The following is a 20,125-nucleotide window of genomic DNA, read 5'->3' as shown; positions in this document are numbered from 1 at the left end:
GACCACTTTCTATAGGTATTTAAGGGTGGAGTATGACTAATTCAGGGTGGAGTTACAACATTTTGCAATGGAGTCAGATGACTATTTGAGGTCTCAGCCAGGTTACGCTAGCCAACTGTTATTTCCCTGCTAAAAATCCTTGGGGAAAAGTGCCTTGTCTGCTGAAATGCTGGAAAGCTGTCATTAGTAAGTCTGTGAAAATGGAGAATACTTATGTCATGAAGGAATGTGAGCAGCTTTGATCTTTGGCAACAGCTTAACTGCGGAACTGTTAGATCATAATTATCTTCACTGAGAAACTGCCAAGATTATATCGCATGCATGCCTTTAGCTTGTACAAATGAGACTTTATGTATAAAAAGACTATTTTGAAGTATCAATATGTGAATTCCTCCTTTGTTTTCTAGCTGCATAGGTCAGGATAGAACAGTGTGGATCTTTTTTGAAAGGAATAATTTAGGAATTGGATCTATTGCCAAACTTTTTTTCACTAACTAGGATTCCTCCACCAAGGGATGGATGTAATGGATAAAAAAAGACAAAATGGTGGCTGCAATTATTTAATCACCTTCCACACCAGAGGTGGGTTGCTCCCGGTTTGGACCAGTTCTATAGAACAGGTAGGGGGAATTTCCCCCCACTCGCCAAACCGGGAGCAATTGCCAGCTGGCAACACCCCTGAACTGGGTCTCTTAATGGTGCTATAGGGGGTGCCATCTTGGGGGTTTTTTGCTTCAGTTCATGCACAGAAGCTGCTTTTTGCTTCTCCACATGCGCAGAAGCTGGGTTTTTGGTACTGTGCATGTGCACTCCCATGTGCACTCCCAATAATGGACAGCCAAAATTTTCACTGCCACACTGTGGGTGTGGCTTATTTTGTGGGTGTGGCTTGATGGTCATGTGACTGGGTAGGAGTGGCTTGCCAGCCATGTGACCAGGCGGCGGTGGCTTGAACAATCATCATAGTTCAAGTGAACTGTTAAATCCTCGACTTACAACCTCACCAGTGTTGCTCTCTGGAGTGACAATTTGCTTCACGTTTCCCACACTCCCTGCCTCAGGCTGGGTAGCTAGGTGAAGAGGTGCCAATCAGCTCTTGAGAGAAAAGGGGGGAGGAAATGGGCCCCCTGCAACTCCTGCCGGTGGGAGGGTGGGACGGTCACTCAGCTTGAGCTGGGCACATAGCTTCATTTATGTTGTGAGCTGCCCCGAGAGGGGCGGCATACAAATCCAATAAATAAATAAATAAATAATTTTCCACTGGTGGAACTATGTTCCAACCTGTCCTCCCTGCTGCCCACACCTGGGCACACCCATGGGTTGCAATGCAAAGGTGGCCATGCGGTGCGGGAGGAAGCAAACTGGCAGCGAGGTAAGTTAGAACCCACCCCTGCCCTACAAATGTGTATATGTTACATACATGCTGTATAAAATGTCAGTAAGACTTCAGTCAAGCAGTCTTTGATGCTGTCATTAACCTCCTCTTCAGAAGCTTTTGCATTAACACAAGCTGAAAAGTGTGCATAAGGTTATGAGGTACTAATACTATTAGGCTCTTCAGAATTCTTTCATGCATATTATTGTTCTTTCTTTACAGATGCTTTTTAGACATCTGCTGACTTCAAATATTACATACAAACTGTTCAGACAGAGGCAATTATCTAACTAAAGATTCCTATTCCCAAAATTTACTCAAAAAATGTTCTGGATATCTAGCTTCCTTAGTTCAATTAAATTTAGTTATAGAACCATATTATTTGTATAGTCCAAGATCACATAATCATAAGATTGCAAAGAGAAACATTTGCCTAGAAAAGGAAAATTTGAATAGTTTGTTATTATGATTATATTAAATTAATCTATTATTCTGAATTGTTAGCTTCTTTCAAAGAATTGGCTTTGAATGTTCTTTATTTATAGCAGGGCTGTCAAACTGCCAGCCCGCAGGCCAGATGCATCATGTGCTGGCCACGTCCTATGCCCAGTTTAGCGAAGGGTGAAAAGTTCCAATACATCACATGGTACCACCATGACAACATGAGTTTGACACCTCTGATTTACAGGGTTCTGATAGAGAGTTGCTTATTTCTTTGTCGTCCTACAGCCCCAAAATCAAGGTTGATTGTTTTTCAATTGCAAAAAGAACAAAAGCAAGTTATTTCAATTTGAGATGGAAGGCATTATGTTTCACCTCCAAGAGTAATAATGAACCAATCTAATAAAACATCATTCTCGATTATACAAAAAAGAAACATCAAGTCGGGAGAAGGTGAAAGAGAATTTACATATAACACTGATCATGAAATTTACAGCTCAACGAAAAGGAAGCCATCAATAAACCAAAGAAGATGAAAAGAAACAATACAGAAAATGAACCTGAAGGGCCACATTTTTTTCTGAAACATAACACTTTTAAAGGAATCTTGATGAAATCATTAACACACAACAATGAATAAGATACAGCATCAAAAATGTCCGGAGGTTTGTATTGCTTTCATTTGCAAAGAGGGAAGCATCCAACTCATCATACAAGCTTATCTCTGTATTGAATGTAGTTGGAGACACAACATTTACAATAAACAAAAAGCCAAGAAAAGGGTAACATTGTTTTTATCACAAAAATTAGTTAAGGACAGCAAGAGAAAAAAATTCAGAAATCAAATTAATAAATCAAAAGCTAAATTATCTAAAATAGAACCTATTCAACAGGTCTTAACAAGATGACCATAGGACAGATCCACGCTGGCCCTGTATGACTATAATATTTCCCCTGTTTAAGGAAGATGTTTTAGAAAATAGTGGCACTGCAACTTTAGAAGATCCTGGATTAAACAATTCCATAAATTTCTAAGAAAGACTTTTACATACTTGATACAGTTATTGGTCTTAGTTTGAGAATAGCAGAAATACAGTCGGATAGAATATCTAGGTGTTTCCAAGGCCACAAATATCACCCATGTGCAGTCAATTGCTGTATGGTTAAGCTATTTTATTCAAATAAAACTTGGTTTACATTTAAATATATTTGGGGATTTTATATTGTTTGGGAAAATATTGGCTTTTTCCCAAAAATACTGCCTGAGATTGATTTGCTTACCACTACTGGTAGGTTAGTAAGGGGAAAACAATTCAGTTAGATTTGTAGAGATTTGTTAACAGAGATTTTTCTCATTAGAATGACATTTAACTAAAGTAATAATAACATAACGGAAAGTGTATTTCCATCAAAGCAAAGCTAGCAGAAGCATTACCACACATTTACAAGAAGCTATTTTTTTAAAGGGGAGGAGAGGTGGGAAAGTTCTACTGCAATAAGCACTTTTAAAGGGAGTGGGGAAGACTCAAAAATTTATTATGGGAACGTGACATTTGGGGTTCCTGACGCAATCAGGAAGGAAATTAGTCCTGCTTTGAAGTATAAATCAGGGACCAATCAAGGTGATGGCAATATAACTTTCAAAATCTAGTAAGTCTAGAAAGGAAGGGTCAGAATAGAGATGAACTCATTGATAGCATTTATGCTGCTTTCACTGATGCTCAAGAATGTACATCCCCAACTCATAGACTGTGGACACTTTTCAGATAACCTCCCTCTTAGACTCCGAGAGATAAGAGCCACATTTAACAAGATCAAGGATTATTTTGTGAGTATATTCATCTTTTGTTCTTCTAGCTCTTTTCATTTAGAAATTTAGGAAGCAGGAAATGTAAAGGGGCTGGGCTTATTTGTACAACAGTGCAAAGCAACATATGGTTGTGTTGTTTGTTGCTAACTACAATAAGCACTACTAAAATAAATCAGTAGCTCAGCACATAATTTATCAAGAGATTTTATGCAACTTCCAGGAAGAAAATAACCAATGGAGAATTTTCTTGTATGTTTAATTATTTTCATAATAAACAATTACACATAGTATGCATTGTTTCTCAGATAAAATTACTACAATGATTAATAATATATATTTGAGGATTGGAATTGTTTATTGAAGGGATTGGAATAACATTCATTGTTTAATGTTACATTAATGCCAAAGTCCGAAAAACATTTACATTTGAAAATTAGCTGTCTGTATAGCTAGAAATATAGTACTATTTCTCTATTCTTCAGATGTGCATAAATGAAAATAAATAATAATATTTAATATTATATTGGTATTTTTGAAGGTAAGAACTTTTGAAGTTAATTGAAATATATTAAATATCCAAAAACAAATTTTGAGCATCTTATGTTAAATATCTATCTTGCAAGTTTAGCTACTCTGCACAAAAAGATGCATTTTTAAGCATTCTTAGAGGTAAACAAAGAGGTAAAAGATTGAAAATAGGGCCTAGCCTATGTACTGTGCTAATCCAAGATTTTAACCAAATATATTGAATAAACTACATCATACAATTTGATGGTTCATAAACCATGTCTTATAAATCAGAAAATGAGTAAACAAAAGAGTTGGTTGTTAGGTAATAGTAGCATATTCTTTCTAAATTAAATTTAAATTCATATTTTCTTAGATTAATGTTTTCTTTCATTACTTTCTTTTATAGCAAGATAGAGACACCGAGCTGGACACTATGCTATTAAAACAAGATCTGCTAGAAGATTTCAAGGTGAGATTTTATCAGATTACTTAGGGGAAAATGTAGTATAAATTGGGATCATGAAATCGTATTCTTGGCAGGGCTACATTTCTGTACTTATCAAGTGTCATAATTGAGGATTTCATATGAATATGTAATCAAGTGAATTGAAAATACTATATAACATACATATTGTATTTATTTGCTTGTTTGTTTATGCCCACGTCCTAAATTGGTGGTAAATCTCAACTCCCTATATCCTTTTCATTTATGTATTGTACCTGGGGAGAATCATACATTTATAAACTATTTTAGAAAAGTCGGAATTCACTCTACAGATGCCTGACTAAACAAGGCTGAATAATATATCCAAAGAAAAAGATGATATAATGATACTCCATGTGTTTTATTTATTTCATAAATTATAATATTTGAAGGTGGAAAGTTTGATTTGTACATTCTTGGTCCTTAAAATAAGAAAGAGGACCTCTGCTTTAGACAATTTGTTCTTAGAAGGTTCAAACAATGGAGATTAAAGGAAGATTTTCTGGTGAATTATAAAATATGTTATAATTAAAAATTTAAAATAATTTTGTATTTATTGAGATATATTAAGAGATAATTTTGCACCCAATAATGATGGAAATTTAATACAAAAAATAATAAATTTCCTGGATCACAATACCTCAATTTACTGGGAGGGGGAACTGCTAAAATATTGTTCGCCTTAGTTACATGTAAACGTTTTTGTTGGTATCCATTTCCAATTCTGATTTATCAAGTGGCATTTAAAAAAAAACCTGTTTAAATATAACTTTAATATTTTCACTTGACCCTCTTCACCCATGGAATAGAGTCAAAGGATAGAGCAATATGTTTTATTGCTAGACTAGAATAAAGTCAACATATACAATTTGTTCATCTCTTACCATTATTGTTCTGTTTAATTCTTTCAGAGTTACTTGGGCTGCCAGTCAGTGGGAGAAATGATCCATTTTTATTTGGAAGATGTCTTATCCAAAGTAACTACAGACAACCCAGTAAAGCAGGATGTAGATTTCCTTGGAAATATGTTGCTAGATCTGAGACAATTAATCAAACGCTGTGTAAGTATTTGTGGGTGTTTTCCCTTGGCCTCTTATTGTCTGGCTTGCTATGTCTGCTTGCAAAGAAAATCCTTGTACAGCTAGAAACAATAAGATAGGCAAAGTGCAAGGCACACTTGGTTATTAACACCAGTTTTATTATAAGCTATGTTTCATTGTTTGGTTGCAGTTTTTTATACCATGTCTTCAAACATTTGCTCTAGTTTCTAAATCAAAGAGAACAGTGCAGAAATTTGGTGACACTGGGATTATGATAAATGTGTAGTCACTCTGAAAGTCCAATTCTTCATGCAGAAATGATGCATGTTAGATCGGTTTTTTTAAAAAAAAATCTGCCCTGGATCAATCCACATTTTGTGCCAAGAAAATCTAAATTAGAAAATGCCAAAGTTATATACCTAAATCACATTTGTGGATAAACTATTTCAACAATTTAAGCACAAAATGCTAGAAAGCATATATTTGTGGCATTAATCACACAGGTCACTTTAAAAACATTACATTTTCTTAGCACATCCTTCTTGTGCCTAGCAACATTTTCTGAACAATGTTCTATGCTATACAAACAATGTTTGTCTATAGCTATTAAGGGGAAGAAAGAATAAAGCTTCTTTTAGAGTATCTTCTTTAAATAAGTAGAGACATAAAACAGAGAAAGTAAATAAGGTCTGTGTGAATTAGTAGCTATTTCATCACCTATAAGAATCTGTGAGTTATATAATCTATATTAAGAACTGATATCTCCCTTAAGTAACTATATGTAAAATTCTTACCTAAAAGCAGCTGCTTCTACAGATTGTAAATGCAGAACTATAACTGGTGGAAGTATTAGAATTTTTTTATTGCACTCTACTCCCCACTGTGTCATCAGGTCACAAAATGACTCAGAATGCAAACATTCTGTAAAGGAAGCCTTTTCTTAGCAGAATAGATGGGAAATACTACTTTCTAGTCTTCAATTGAGGACAAGGCATATTCATCAGCTTACACATGACAATAAGTCATTTCTAAGAACATACTATTAAAATATCCATGAAGAACCTCATTGCTCTCTGAGCTTGGTTTTTTGGTCTTAGATGTTTTATTATCTGACCAGTAACCACCATGCTCAGAAAGTATCCAGAACTCCACAGTTTAACCCTGAGCCACAGTACATATATTTTTTTCTATTTGAACAATAGTCCTGCTGGATCACATGTGCTCAAATATAAAAGTGCCTTGCACACTGTAATGTAATGCAAGAAATATATGCTCCTTGATGAGAGAGATAGAATCTTCTTTTGTTAAACTATATCTAATTTTAGGGTCTTGAATTGGTTGATTGGGCTTGAGCTACCTATTTGTGAAATAAAAATATTTCAAACAGAAATATGTATAGCATGTAATCAGATTTCATTCTTTTCTCCGCTTCACAGTAATTCCCAGGGAAACTAGCCCAATTAGACAGCAAGATGACTGGCTCAGACAGTGGAATTAGGCAGAAATTTATATTAGTGTCTTTAACTAAATTAAAAGTGAAAAGATATTCTTTATATCTAAAGGAGAAAAATAAAAAGGAGCAAGCATGGGGTTGTAAAAGTGGGTAAAATAATGAAACACTTTTTATTACTCTATTATAGTATAGTACAGGGTTGCCAAACTCAATTCCATTGAGGGTTGCATCAGGATTGTGTTTGACATCAGGGCGCCAGGGGGGCTGTGGCCAGGGAGGGCATAGCAGCTGAATGTCAGTTATGTTGGGGGTGCTGTGATGGCCTTCTCTGCCAGCAAAAACAGGCTATGCTATGCTATGCTATGCTATGCTATGCTATGCTATGCTATGCTATGCTATGCTATGCTATGCTATGCTATGCTATGCTATGCTAAGCTAAGCTACGCTATACTGTTCTCAGTGATGGGCTACCAAAATTTTACTACCACACTGTGGGTGTGGCTTATGCATTTTGTTTCAACATCTTTCAGTGCAAATTGGGTGCTCTGGGGTGGAGCTCCAAATTTTGCTATCGGAACTACGTTCCTGACTGTTCTCATATGAGCCCATCACTGACTGTTCTGCTACACTGCAATTACCTGTACATCTTCCTTGCTCAATTGAGGCATGTAGCTGTGCCATTTGGAGGTTTTGAAAGTGTTTATAATCACGTTTCCTTCCCACAGCATAGGTTTTTCATCTGCGAAAGGAAGAATAAAACAGTAAAGGCTGTCAAAGATATGTATGAAAAGGTAAATTCCTGAATTATATTATTGAACTTATTTATTTATTTATTTTTTAGATTTGTATACTGCCCCTCTCCGTAGACTCGGGGCGGCTATATTATTTAACTTGCCTTCTGAATCTCTGCAACTCTAAGAAAACTTGTCACTATCTTTGATAATCTTTGTGTAAACATGGGAAAGCATATGAAAGAGCTTGTTTGACCTACATTTTACATGAGAAGTCTTAATGTAAATCCTTCAGACCATTTATGATAAATGAAAATCTCTCTCTCTCACACACACACACACACACACACACACATATTTCAAAGCACTTAATATGTTCATTTTATAAAGAATGTACCTAAAAAGTGTTCTCCAACATACTTTCAAAAGCAAATAATAACATCAATGAATATTTTTACAATATTTATGAATTATATTTATAATCCATAATCCAATCAACTCCAAATGTTTACAATTATAAAAACACATATAATCTAAATTGAAATAGTTAATAAAGTGACGTAAAAATGAGAAATCACAAATACAACCCTAGCAGATCCACAGCTTCAAAACAACAATAATTATATCTCAAAAGACCTATGAAACATTCCATCTTCACATTATGAAATGATTGAAAGATAAAGGCTGAACAAACCTCTATTGGTGTGGACTGTTTCACAAGGGGGAACCAGAGACAACATTCTCCCCGGCATTTTTACACATTGGGTTGGGATGATTTGAAGCGCCTCTCCGCTAGCTCCTCTCTCACACACACACGAAACCTTCTGCACCATTCCATTTCTGTGTCTTGATACTCCTCAAAGTGGAGAAAATGTGCCTTTCAGGGCAGGCAATTGTGATTGCTAGGATATCACACCTTTTCTCCACTTTGAGGATAATCCCAGTGCAGAAATGGAAAGGCGAGGGGTAGAATGGGAAGCGAAGGTGTAGGAAGGAGAATTCCAGGGCAGAAATGGAAAGATGCAGAAGATTGTGTGTGTTGGGTGGGTAAAAGGAAAGCAAAGCAGGGTGCAGAGATGTGTGGTAGCCTGGTAAGACTTACTTCCAAGTAAACCTACTGTTCCCTCTCTGTATTCCTGAGGGAGGGGGAGGCTGGAGGAGAGAGGTGGGTGTAGGCATTTTGGAAAATTATTTTACACTTCTCTCCTTTCACTAGATTTATATTAATTGTCTTCTAAAGAATTCTTACTTGTGACTAAACCAAGTGTTCCCTTTCCCCCTCTAAAATAACCTGGTTTCCAGTTCAGCAAAAAGATTGTAAGGTTATCACTTCCCCTCTCCTTTCGCTGCATTTGTATTGGTGGGGAAGAGAGTAGACCCTTCTAGCTGATTGGTTGGGAGCTGTGGAACAACCACGTCAAAAGGTGTGGGACATAGCTGCTGGTGACCTATTGCCCAGAGCAAATGGATGGAGACATATCACTTGAGATAAATTGGGGGATAATCTCCCGAGGAGAAACACCCGAGAAGAAGGAAGAGTCAGAGATGAAAAGTCCCATTCCATATTTAATAGTATTCAGAAAGCTAACCAAAACAACTTCTACACCTCCTATTATATTAATAGTACTATTAGTAATAATACTGTAATTATTTTTCTTTCTCATCAGCTGCAAGACAAAGGGATCTACAAAGCAATAGGAGAATTTGATATTTTTGTTGACTACATTGAACAATATCTTATCATGAAAATGAAAAACTGAGTATTTTTCATAGCTGGGAAACTGTTACTTTATAAATGAAAAACAATGCAAACAATGTTCTGGAAAAATAAGTGATAATGCATGGTAGCATCAAATGTTTAATTTAAAATGTATTTATTAATTCATATACCTCAGTTTTATCAGTGTTTTACATGTTTTAGACAAGAATCTAGTAAATAATTTATTGACTGATATGTTTACATAGAACATTAGTTGCCTTTTCTTACAGCTAGGATGTTTAAAGCTAAATTGTTCTTTAAAAATGGAAATAAGAACTTCTATTATTGTCTTATAGTTTAACATAACATTTTCATTTAAATCTCAGCTCTATGACCTGAAGCTTACAAATAAATGTAGTGTTTTTTTAATGGATATACTGGCATTTCCATAGGATTGTATCCAACAGTGTCTTTCCCTTCTGGAAGATTTGTGTTAATAGAATGAAGAAAAGTATTATTTAGTCCCCATATTTGCAATTCTCATCCTTTCAGTTGTGCTGCAGAGTTTTGCCATACTTGTTTCAATATAGGTGGTCCTTGGTTAATGATCACTTATTCAGTGACCATTCTCTTTCATGATGGTGCTAAACAAATGGTACTTATGACTGATTGCTGAAGTTCCAGGTGTCACAGGATCTCCATGGCCCCTTTGATTGCCACTTGGATACTCAATGACCAGCTTGCAATTATGTCACAGAGTCCTATGGTCATGTGATCCTCATTCATGACCTTCTTTGCTGGTTTCCAAGAAGTAAGTCAATGGGGAAGCTGGCAGAAAGTCGTACATGACATTGTGCTTAACATTGCAGGATTTGCTTAACCAGAACTGCTGTCTCTAAGGGACATGAAAATGCAATGTGCTTTACAACTACATTGCTTAACAATGGAAATTATAGTCCAAATTGCTGTCCTTAACCAAGAACCACCTGTAGAAAAACTACTTTGGGTGCAAACTGGTGTTACTTTTCCGCTCATAGAAATGTTTGTTAATTTAAACTACAGATCTCTGGATAATACTATGGAATGTGAAACAGAGGTGATCTCTTACAATAAGCCAATACCTCATACAAAAATATGGTTGTGCTGCTTCTTTCATTGTTGCAAGTGCATTGTTTCATGCTATGCACTGAGATCTGCTTTGCAAACTCTTTTATATCTATCCTTATTAAATGAATTTTAAATTCTACTTACAAAGTTATTTTCTCAGGTATAAGACTTGGCTTTATATCCTCTTAGGCTCTTTCAAGCCTTTTGAATTGCTTATAATGCAAAATTTAACAGATCAGTGGGTATAATATTTTCATTGTATAAGAACTGTGAATTGCTTTTTTTAAAAAAAATTGAAGGAAGAATAACATTCTTAGTGAGCTATGTATGAACATAAAATTCATTTTGTTAAAATTCAGAATCACCAGCTAGCTCATGCTAAAATTACACATGTAAGTTAGCAGACTTTAATAATGAATTGTAGAAATTGTTTGATGATTGTTGAAAACGTTAGGGTTATATCAGAACATCAGCTCATACTATATTTTGAGTTTCTCAAGGACCTTGATTATGTAATTTAGTAATCAAAGGCATTCTAGCTCTTTTTTGAGCGAAAAAAATCAAATATTTATCCCACATCTGGGATAAATCCCAGATGTCATTTAGTCATTTAGTCATTTTAACATATCACTTAACTAACATCTCCCCCCCCCTCCTAAAATAATTCTGGCTAAAAGGAAAGGTGCACATTTTGGCTTATCTTCAAAACATTCTGAAGTGATGAATAGAGAGAAATCACCTCAGCTCCTGGCTCTTCTATGGTGCAATTGAGAAGAATTTTTCTTGCTAAACAACCTGTGATCTCTGATGTGGTATATAAATAATGTACACTTTGTATATTTTAACAGAAAAGATACAATATTTGTATCTTGAGTAGATGAATCTTGTTGACTATTTTTGTCATTTAAAAAAATAAAATTGCACTTCTCTTATTTCTTTGCCTACTGTGGTATTAATAAGCTACACTATGGGATGATTCTAGGATAAAGTAGAGAAATCAAAAAAGATTTTTTTTAAAAAAAAAGTTTAAAAAGTTATCAAGGGATTTAACATGCAGGATTGGTTTAATTTAAAAAAATGTTCTGATAGTAAGGACAATTTGATAGTAAAACCAATTATTAGAGAAATTATTTCCTTTACTAGGTGTGACCCCATAGAAATTATATTTGTCTGGCATACTTTAGATTGGATTTCTGCATTAAGCAAACTACATCAGTTATTCTTAAACTGACCCAATCACCCCTTTTCCCCATCTCAAATAAGGTCATTCCTCACAGAGAATATTTTTAAAGATCAAAGACTCTGTTGTTTTATGCAAGTGTCTCAGCAGCAGCCATCTTAGAAAACAGGAAAAGAGAAGAGGAGATAAGATATCATAATAGGACCAGAATGTTGAGTTAATCAATTGTAGAAAAGTGCATCTCTCTGTCTGCAAAAGACTAATCTTCATTTACCATATTTCTAGTGATTTATGATTCATCTCAGAAGAAAACAAACTTCCCTAGAACATTTCATATTGGGAAGTAGTGAAATAGAAGGAAGTAGTAGGACAAATGCTCGGGCCTACACATTGGCAAAACGAATGAAAACACCCAATACAAGCTGAATAGATGAGACCAGTGTTTCTCAACCTTGGCAGTTTGAAGTCCACACATCTTCAAACTGCCAAGGTTGAGAAACACTGGACAAGACCTTGCAGCCGACCCTCACTCTATCAAAGATCTTGGAATATTCATATCAAATGACCTAAGTGCCAAAGCCCACTGCAACTACATTTCCAAAATATAAATAAATAAACAACATATATAAACAATGTTATATCTATGTATATTACCAAGAAGTATCTGACAAAATAAATTAATAAAAATAAATCATATAAATAAATAAAAAATAATAATAATATAAAAAAAATAAAATAAAATAAGTAGTCAGTACACATTCTATAACTCGTAAAATAAAGAGAGTCAAAATTCCCAATGTAGTGTGAGCTTCGGAAGGGAGGATCTAAGTATGACCATGACGATCATAATCAAAATCCATAATTGCATAATTTAGGAGACTAAAATGTTTGTGATTGTGAACTACGGAGATGCCCAATATGAATCATTTCATATAATTTGTCAGAGTTTGTGTTATTTATGAGATAAAATCCAGGGCCAGATGCCCTAGTTGAAGCAGACCCATTTTTCTCAGAAAATATATGTAGCCTTTTCTCTGTTATGGGAAATAGGCACAAATTTATAAATTTCCCCAAAAGAAATAAAGACAGTAGTAAGTAATAACAATCATTTGAGAGACAGCAGTGAGTAATAAGAATCATTTGAGAAAAAGAACACTGCATAATTTAATTTAATTTAATTAATTTGACTTCTATGCCACCCAATCCCAATGGGACTCAGGGCAGCAAATAATACAATATAACAAAAGTCAAATATTATTTAATAAACAGTAAAGCCCCATTATAAAACTCTAATGAACTATCCAATCAAACACACATGCCTACAAAATAAGACATAATTCAAGCGTGACAAGATGTTACATTCATGGCCCACAGGCCTGCCCCCAAAGCCAGGTCTTCACGGTCTTTCAGAAGGCCAGAAGGGTGGGAGCAGTATGGACATTGCGAGGTAGTTGGTCCATAAGGTTCGGGCAGCCATAGAGAAGGTACCTCCCCTGCGGGCCCGCCAACCTGCATTGCTTAGTCAACAGAGAATGCCAACTCCGTGTGATCTAATTGGTCTCTGGGAGGTATGAGAATTTATAAATATTTTATTCCAGAGCATACTAATTTTATTTCAAATTTATCTGTGAAAAATCTGGTCTTATAAAAATATCCAGAAATCTTAGACAAAACCAAATTATTCATGGATCTCCTCGTTTGGGTTTAGGAACAGACATACACATTAGCTCTAAGATGTCATGGATTTTCTTTCATCTTACTGAATTGGCCACTGAAAAATATATTTGTTATTAGTAGTAGTAATCTATTACTATTAATAGTAGAAATTCCCTTTTCCAAAAGAAAAGAAGAAGAATGAAAACAGCCTTCAATTTATAAACTATGAGCTAATTAAACCATCATTAAAATACTATAATAAAATCAGTAAACATATATAGATAGGTTAGCTATCCCTAACCTTTCTCCATAGATCAGTGATGGCAGCAGATGTGGGGGCAGTGGCGGCTGCAGATCCCACACATGCACAAATGAAACATAGCGTGCTTGCCTGCTGCTTGTGTGGCCCAGTTCCCAACAAACCATGGATCATTACTAGTCTGCAGATCAGGGGTTGGTGACCACTGAGGTACGAAGGTCAGCCAGAAAGTAATGCACCATTTTTTTCCCCAGCCTACAATACAAATGTGAAACCTGAGATATATATTATTTGAATTGTCAGGACTATGTGTGTAAACTTTGTGTTTCTTCAGACAGATAGCATAGCTGCAGCCGTGTTTCAAAATGGTGCCTGTAAGTTACAGCAGTGTGTCGTCATTGAATTTCTCACTGCAGAGAAAGAAACAGTTGGGAACATTCGCAAACATTTGTGTATAGTTTATGGAGAAACATCATTCTTTCTTGTGTGTAAGTTTCATTGTGTTCAATAAATAATTGTTGAAGAAAAAATTGTTGCATTACATTCTGGGTGACCTACTTCCCTACAGCCCCAAGATTTGTTAACAAGTTAATAAGTGGTATGTTAAATAAAAAGGAACTGGATGGATCAGCGGCTGGCTGGTTTGGAGGCTGTTTGAGGGGGCATTTCATTTGTTGTAACTTTTGACGAAAACTGTGAAGTAAGGCAACATACCACTTCTAATTATCAAAGTGGAGCAATCACAACACTTTGCTATTTCTGCAAGGTTAAGCTACTCAACAAATCAGACAAAACACCTTCTTGAGATGGATTGCAGGCAAATTACCCAGATATTCTGTCCAGGCTGTGATCTCACATCTATGGAAATGTAATTAAATACTTTACTGCACTAAAGTTTCCTATAACATTTACGAAAGGGAGTATGAAAGTGATGTGGATGAAAAGCAGCAATGTATTTAGATTTATAGTAAGCATTTTCAAAAAGTCCTATTTCTCTTTTTTAAGAAAAGGGGAAGGTCTGATGCTGAAAAGGGTTGCTGAGCTTGCAGTTTTGATACAGCAGTTCTTCCATTTCTAGGATATCTGCCTCTTAATATTCAAACGGGAAGATAAATCCAAATTGAGTTGGAATAGACCTTGGAGGTCTTATGGTTCAACTCTCTTCTCAAGAAGAAGACCCTATACCAGTGATGGTGAACCTTTTTCTGGTCGGGTGCCAAAGGGGCGCATATGTGTGCCATAGCTCATGCGTGCATGCCCACACTCCTAATGCAATGCCTTCCCCCATGCATGTGCACACAACCCCACCACCACGCTGCCCCCCATGGGTGCATGCAGGCCTCACTGAAGCCTCTGAACTTCCGGTAGGCCTGTTGGGACTGTTTTTCACCATCCACATGCTCTAGAGGCTTTCTTGAAGCCTAGGGAGGCTGAAAATGACCTCCCCCTGTCCTCCCAAAGACCAAAATTCAGCTGGCCAGAGCACACATGTGCACTGGAGCTGACCTAGGGCAATGTCTCATGTGCCTTCAGATATGGCTCTGCATGCAACATGTGGTACGCGTCCCATAGGTTCACCATCACAGCTCTATACCATTTCAGTGACTGTTTTGTCTCTTCTTTAAAACCTTTAATGATGAAGCACCTGCAACTTTGGAAGGCAAGCTTTTCCACTGGTTAACTGCTCTCACTGTTAGGAAATTTACCCTTAATTCCAGGTTACTTCTCTCCTTAATTTCAGAATAGATGAAGTTAATGAGTATCATGAAAACTATACTAAACAATGACATTGTGCTTTGCCTTTAAACTTTCTTTTCTGCCTCTTTACAAAGCAGAACTCCGGAACAAAATGATTTATATTAAACATAGATACATAGAGTTTGAAGTGGCATCAGAAGTCTAGTCCAATATCCTGCTCAAGGCAGGAGCCTTATATTATCCCAATCAAATTGTTGTCCAGTCTATTGTTGAAAACCTCCAGTGATGGAGCATCCAGGAGCCAAACTATTCCACTGATTAATTGTTTTTCCTATAAGAAAATTTCTCACTACTTCTAGATTGAATCTCAGTTTAACAAGCTTCCACCCATTACTTCTTGCCCTTCCCTCAAGTCACCTAAAGAATAAGTCAATCCCCTCTTCTTTGTGACAAGCCTTTATGTACTTGAAAACAGCTATCATGTCACCCTAATCATGGCGGTCCCAAAGATAGTCTGGCCCTAAGCCATGTAGGGGTTTATAGGTGATAACCAACACCTTGAATTGCACCTGGAAACTAATTGGAAGCTAGTGTCAAGCCGTCTGCAGAAGTTGGTGATAAACTAATGGCTTGCCACACTATCTTTATGATATCTGATGTCTGTGTGAGTTGGGAGGGCTGAATTCCAGAAGCAACTACACAACATTCTTTCGAGTGCATTCCACTGGGGCAAAAGTGAAGAAAGAATTTGTCCATGCTGGCACAATCTGTATGGGCAACGTGACAAGTTGTGGGTGGGGGACAGCAAAGGATATGAACTTTCACCTGAGTTTCAGGTTTCCCTGCATAGGTGCCAGCATGGCTTTGAAAATAAATTGGAACTTTTAAGAATACTTTGACACAGATTTTGATTTAGTTCAGATGTTATCTGGAACCTTGACAGCCAGTGCAACTCACGGAGAGTTGGTGTGATGTGGGTGTACCTAGGTGCACCTACGATAGCTCGCGTGGCTGCATTCTGAACTAGTTGTAGTCTCCGAATGCTTTTCAGGGGTAGCCCCATGTACAGCACATTGGAATAATTGAGCCATGAGGTGATGAGGGCATCCCAATCCAAAGAGGGTTGTAATTGGTGCACCAGGGAAATAGTGCAAAGATCCCCCTGGCTACAGCTGAGGGATGTTGTTCCAGTCTCAGCTAAGAATTCAGGAGGACACTCAAATTGTGGACCCATTCTGAGAGGCATAATTCTTCTCCTCCCAGAACCAAGGATGGACAGTTGGTATAGTCCTTCGGAGGCAATATTCATAGCCACCTAGTCTTGTCGGGGTTGAGCTCGAGCCTGTTAACTCCCATCCAGACCCTCACAGCAAAGGCACATCACATCTACTACTTCACTGAACTGACACGGGATGGAGATGTATAACTGGGTATCATCAGTGCATTGTTGATGTCTCACCCCATGTCATCAGATGATCTCACCCAGTGGTTTCATGTAGATGTTAAATAGGAGAGGAGAAAGTACCGAGCCCTGTGGTACCCACAAAGGAGGGGCCTAGGGTCAATCTCTGTCCTCCCACCAACACCAACTGCGACCGACCAGAGAGATAGGAGAAGAACCACTGGAGTATGGTGCCTCCCACTCCCAACTTTCCTAGCTGCTGCAGAAGGATACCATGGTCAATGCATACAAATCCAATAAATAAATGGTATTGAATGCTGCTGAGAGGTCAAGAAGCACCACGATAGAAGAATTACCCCTATCCCCGGCCTGCCAGATGTCATCCATCTGAATAACCAAAGTATTTCTGTGTTGTAACTGGGATTGAAACACGATTGAAAAGGGGTCTAGATAATTGGCTTCATCCAATGACCGCAGGAACTGGAGTGCCACTATTTTCTCAACAACCTTACCTACAAAGAGTAGGTTGGTGACTGGACAAAAGTTCCCCAACTCAGCTGAATCTAGGGAAGGCTTCTTGAGGAGGGGCCTCACAACTGCTTCCTTTAACAGTTGCGGGAAAGACCCCTCACACAAAGAGGCATTGATCAGAGCCTGGAACCAGCCTCATGTCACCTCCCTATTAACCGCACCAGCCAGGAGGAGCACGGGTCCAATAAACACGTGGAAAAACACACAGCTCCTATAGCCTTGCCCACTTACTCAGGAGTCACAGGATCAAACTTGTCCCACACAATAGGACTAAGACCTGCAGTCACCCCTGGTTACACTACTGTATATTTACGCCATTGCTTTGTTTTCCTTGACCAATATTTGCCACCTCACTAACCAGTCACCAGTGGCTGAGTTTCTCCTTCCCTCTTGCTCCACAACCATGTCAAATTAATGAACAGTACAGAGTGGAAAGCCCTAAATTGCAAAAGTCAGCAGTCATAACTTATCCTAGGAGTTATTCAGAATAAATTTTTATTATGTATTTTAGATTTTTTAATCCTGGCTTTCTTATTTTATAATTATGTTGGCAAACATACATAATACCCCTTCCACCTCTTATTAAGCCTTTGAGGTGAGTTGGGCTGAGAGACAATGACTGGCCCAATGTCACCCAGACAGCTTTCATGCCTAAGAAACAGTTTATTCATGTTCAAATGTTGTGGATTTTAACACATCACATTTTTCCTGGCAAAATAGTGGGTGTGTATAGTTGGCAAGTCTAAGGAGTTCGAGATAAAAATTTCCAGGCCTCTTTTCAGCAAATGTTCCATATCTGTATGCACAAATTTACAGAGACTGTAGGCAAAAGGGGTAAAAATATAATCAGTTTGCACATTGGTGGTAACGTTCCAGGAAATCAACTTAAGCGTCTGCATATGATAATTCTGATCTTTATGACCTACATCTGCAAATACATACAGGTCTGGAGGAAGCTAGTCACTTGCTTCCAACCTCATTTGATATGGCATCATAACTGATTTTTGTGCACATCAGCGTATCACTAGACAAAAGAATTTGCTATTAACAAGTTTAATCAAAATTCCGTTCTAGGAATATTTCTTAATAATCACATTTGCTAATATTCACTAAATAATCAGTATTACAAATATCTGATTGAAGACATTATATTAACATAGACAAGATTGATGTTATATTAACATCAATCAAGTTAGCTTTTGATGTTGCGGTCATTTAGTGGTGTTTTCATGATTGCATCTGTAATAAAGAAATATGAAAAATATTTTCTATTCAACTGCATGTATTTATTGACATAGATATTTAATGATAGTGATTTTTTGACTAAAAGGCAAAAAAGGCATAAAATGTCAAAGGATTTTTTTCAAATTTATTTAGTTTTTTTTAATGCAGTTTGAATGAAAAGTGACCCAACCCAAAATGTACTGGATGAAAACTTATGCAAATTTTTGGAATTTACAAATAATGTTTGAGCCTTCCATTCTCAGACTATTTCACCATTCACCAGAAAATGTCCCACAAGTTTTTAAAAGGTGAGTATTAGTTTGTGTAATAAATCAGTGAATCATAAAAAAAACCTAGCAAGATTAGCCCAGCTGCTTTGGCCTAAAGAAAACAATTTAAATCTGCAGAAAAAACAATTGCTGGATTGAGGACCTGTATACTGCACAAGTCAAAAAGAGGGCTGTGAAAATATTTACTGACCCCTCGCATCCTGGACATAAACTGTTTCAACTCCTACCCTCAAAACGTCACTACAGAGTACTGTACTGCACACCAAGACAACTAGACACAAGAACAGTTTCTTCCCGAATGCCATCACTGTACTAAACAAATAATTCCCTCAATATTGACAAACTATTTACTAAGTCTGCACTACTATTACTACTAGGTTTTTTCCCTCATCATTCCTATTACACATTTCCTCCCACTTATGACTGTATGACTGTAACTTGTTGCTTGTATCCTTAAGATTTTTATTAATTTTTATTGTTTCCTCATTGTTTATTTGACCCCTATGACAATCATTAAGTTTTGTACCTTATGATTCCTGACAAATGTATCTTTTCTTTTATGGACACTGAGAGCATATGCACCAAAGACAAAATCCTTGTCCAATCACACTTGCCAATAAAGAATTCTATTCTATTCTATTCTATTCTATAGGTGAAACTCTTGCCTCACAATCAGGAGGTTGTGAGTTTGATCCTAGGTAGAGACCAATGTAGGATCTCCTGCTTGGGCAGGGGCTTGGACTAGATGACCCGCAAGGTCCGTTCCAACTTTGTTAATCTGTCAATGTGCTTTAAAATGCCAGCTAACCATAGAATAATAGGCAGGATATAATAGGCCAAGGCAGGATTTCTTCTGCCAGCCTAGATTATCTCCATTGATTAACTGTTCTATCAGGATCTTCTTTCTTAGTTCCAGGTTGAATCTCCCTCTGACAAGCTTCCATCCATTGCTTCTTGTCTTGCCCTCACGTGCTATGGAGAACAAATCTTTTTTTTTTCTTCCTTTGACAACCCTTAAAATATTGGAAGACAGCTATCATGTCACCTTAAGCCTTTTCTTTATTAGGCTGTACATATTTAGTTCAGTAATGGATGGAATTGTATCAAGGAGAGATTCTTAAGGTGAAATTTCCCGACAGAACAATTAATCAGTGGAATGGTTTGTCTCCAGAAGTTGTGGTTGTTCCATCTCTGGAGAGTTTTAAGAAGAGAGTGGACAGCCATTTGTACAGAAT

At 36.9% G+C, this 20,125-nt stretch overlaps 1 protein-coding gene across 1 annotated transcript; it reads left to right on the top strand.

Annotated features, from left to right (window-relative positions):
• The first annotated feature begins 3,497 nt into the window (after window positions 1-3,497).
• On the top strand, window positions 3,498-9,604 carry IL10 (interleukin 10). Its single transcript, XM_070748910.1, has 5 exons — window positions 3,498-3,644; window positions 4,543-4,605; window positions 5,532-5,681; window positions 7,839-7,904; window positions 9,512-9,604. The coding sequence occupies exons 1-5, from the start codon at window positions 3,498-3,500 to the stop codon at window positions 9,602-9,604; spliced, it is 519 nt and encodes a 172-aa protein (XP_070605011.1).
• The last annotated feature ends 10,521 nt before the right edge of the window (window positions 9,605-20,125 follow it).

Source organism: Erythrolamprus reginae, chromosome 3 (assembly GCF_031021105.1).
Source record: "Erythrolamprus reginae isolate rEryReg1 chromosome 3, rEryReg1.hap1, whole genome shotgun sequence".
Taxonomy (NCBI): domain Eukaryota; kingdom Metazoa; phylum Chordata; class Lepidosauria; order Squamata; family Dipsadidae; genus Erythrolamprus; species Erythrolamprus reginae.
The sequence above is the reverse complement of the archived record's forward strand: the minus strand, read 5'-3'. Positions and strand labels throughout refer to the sequence as shown.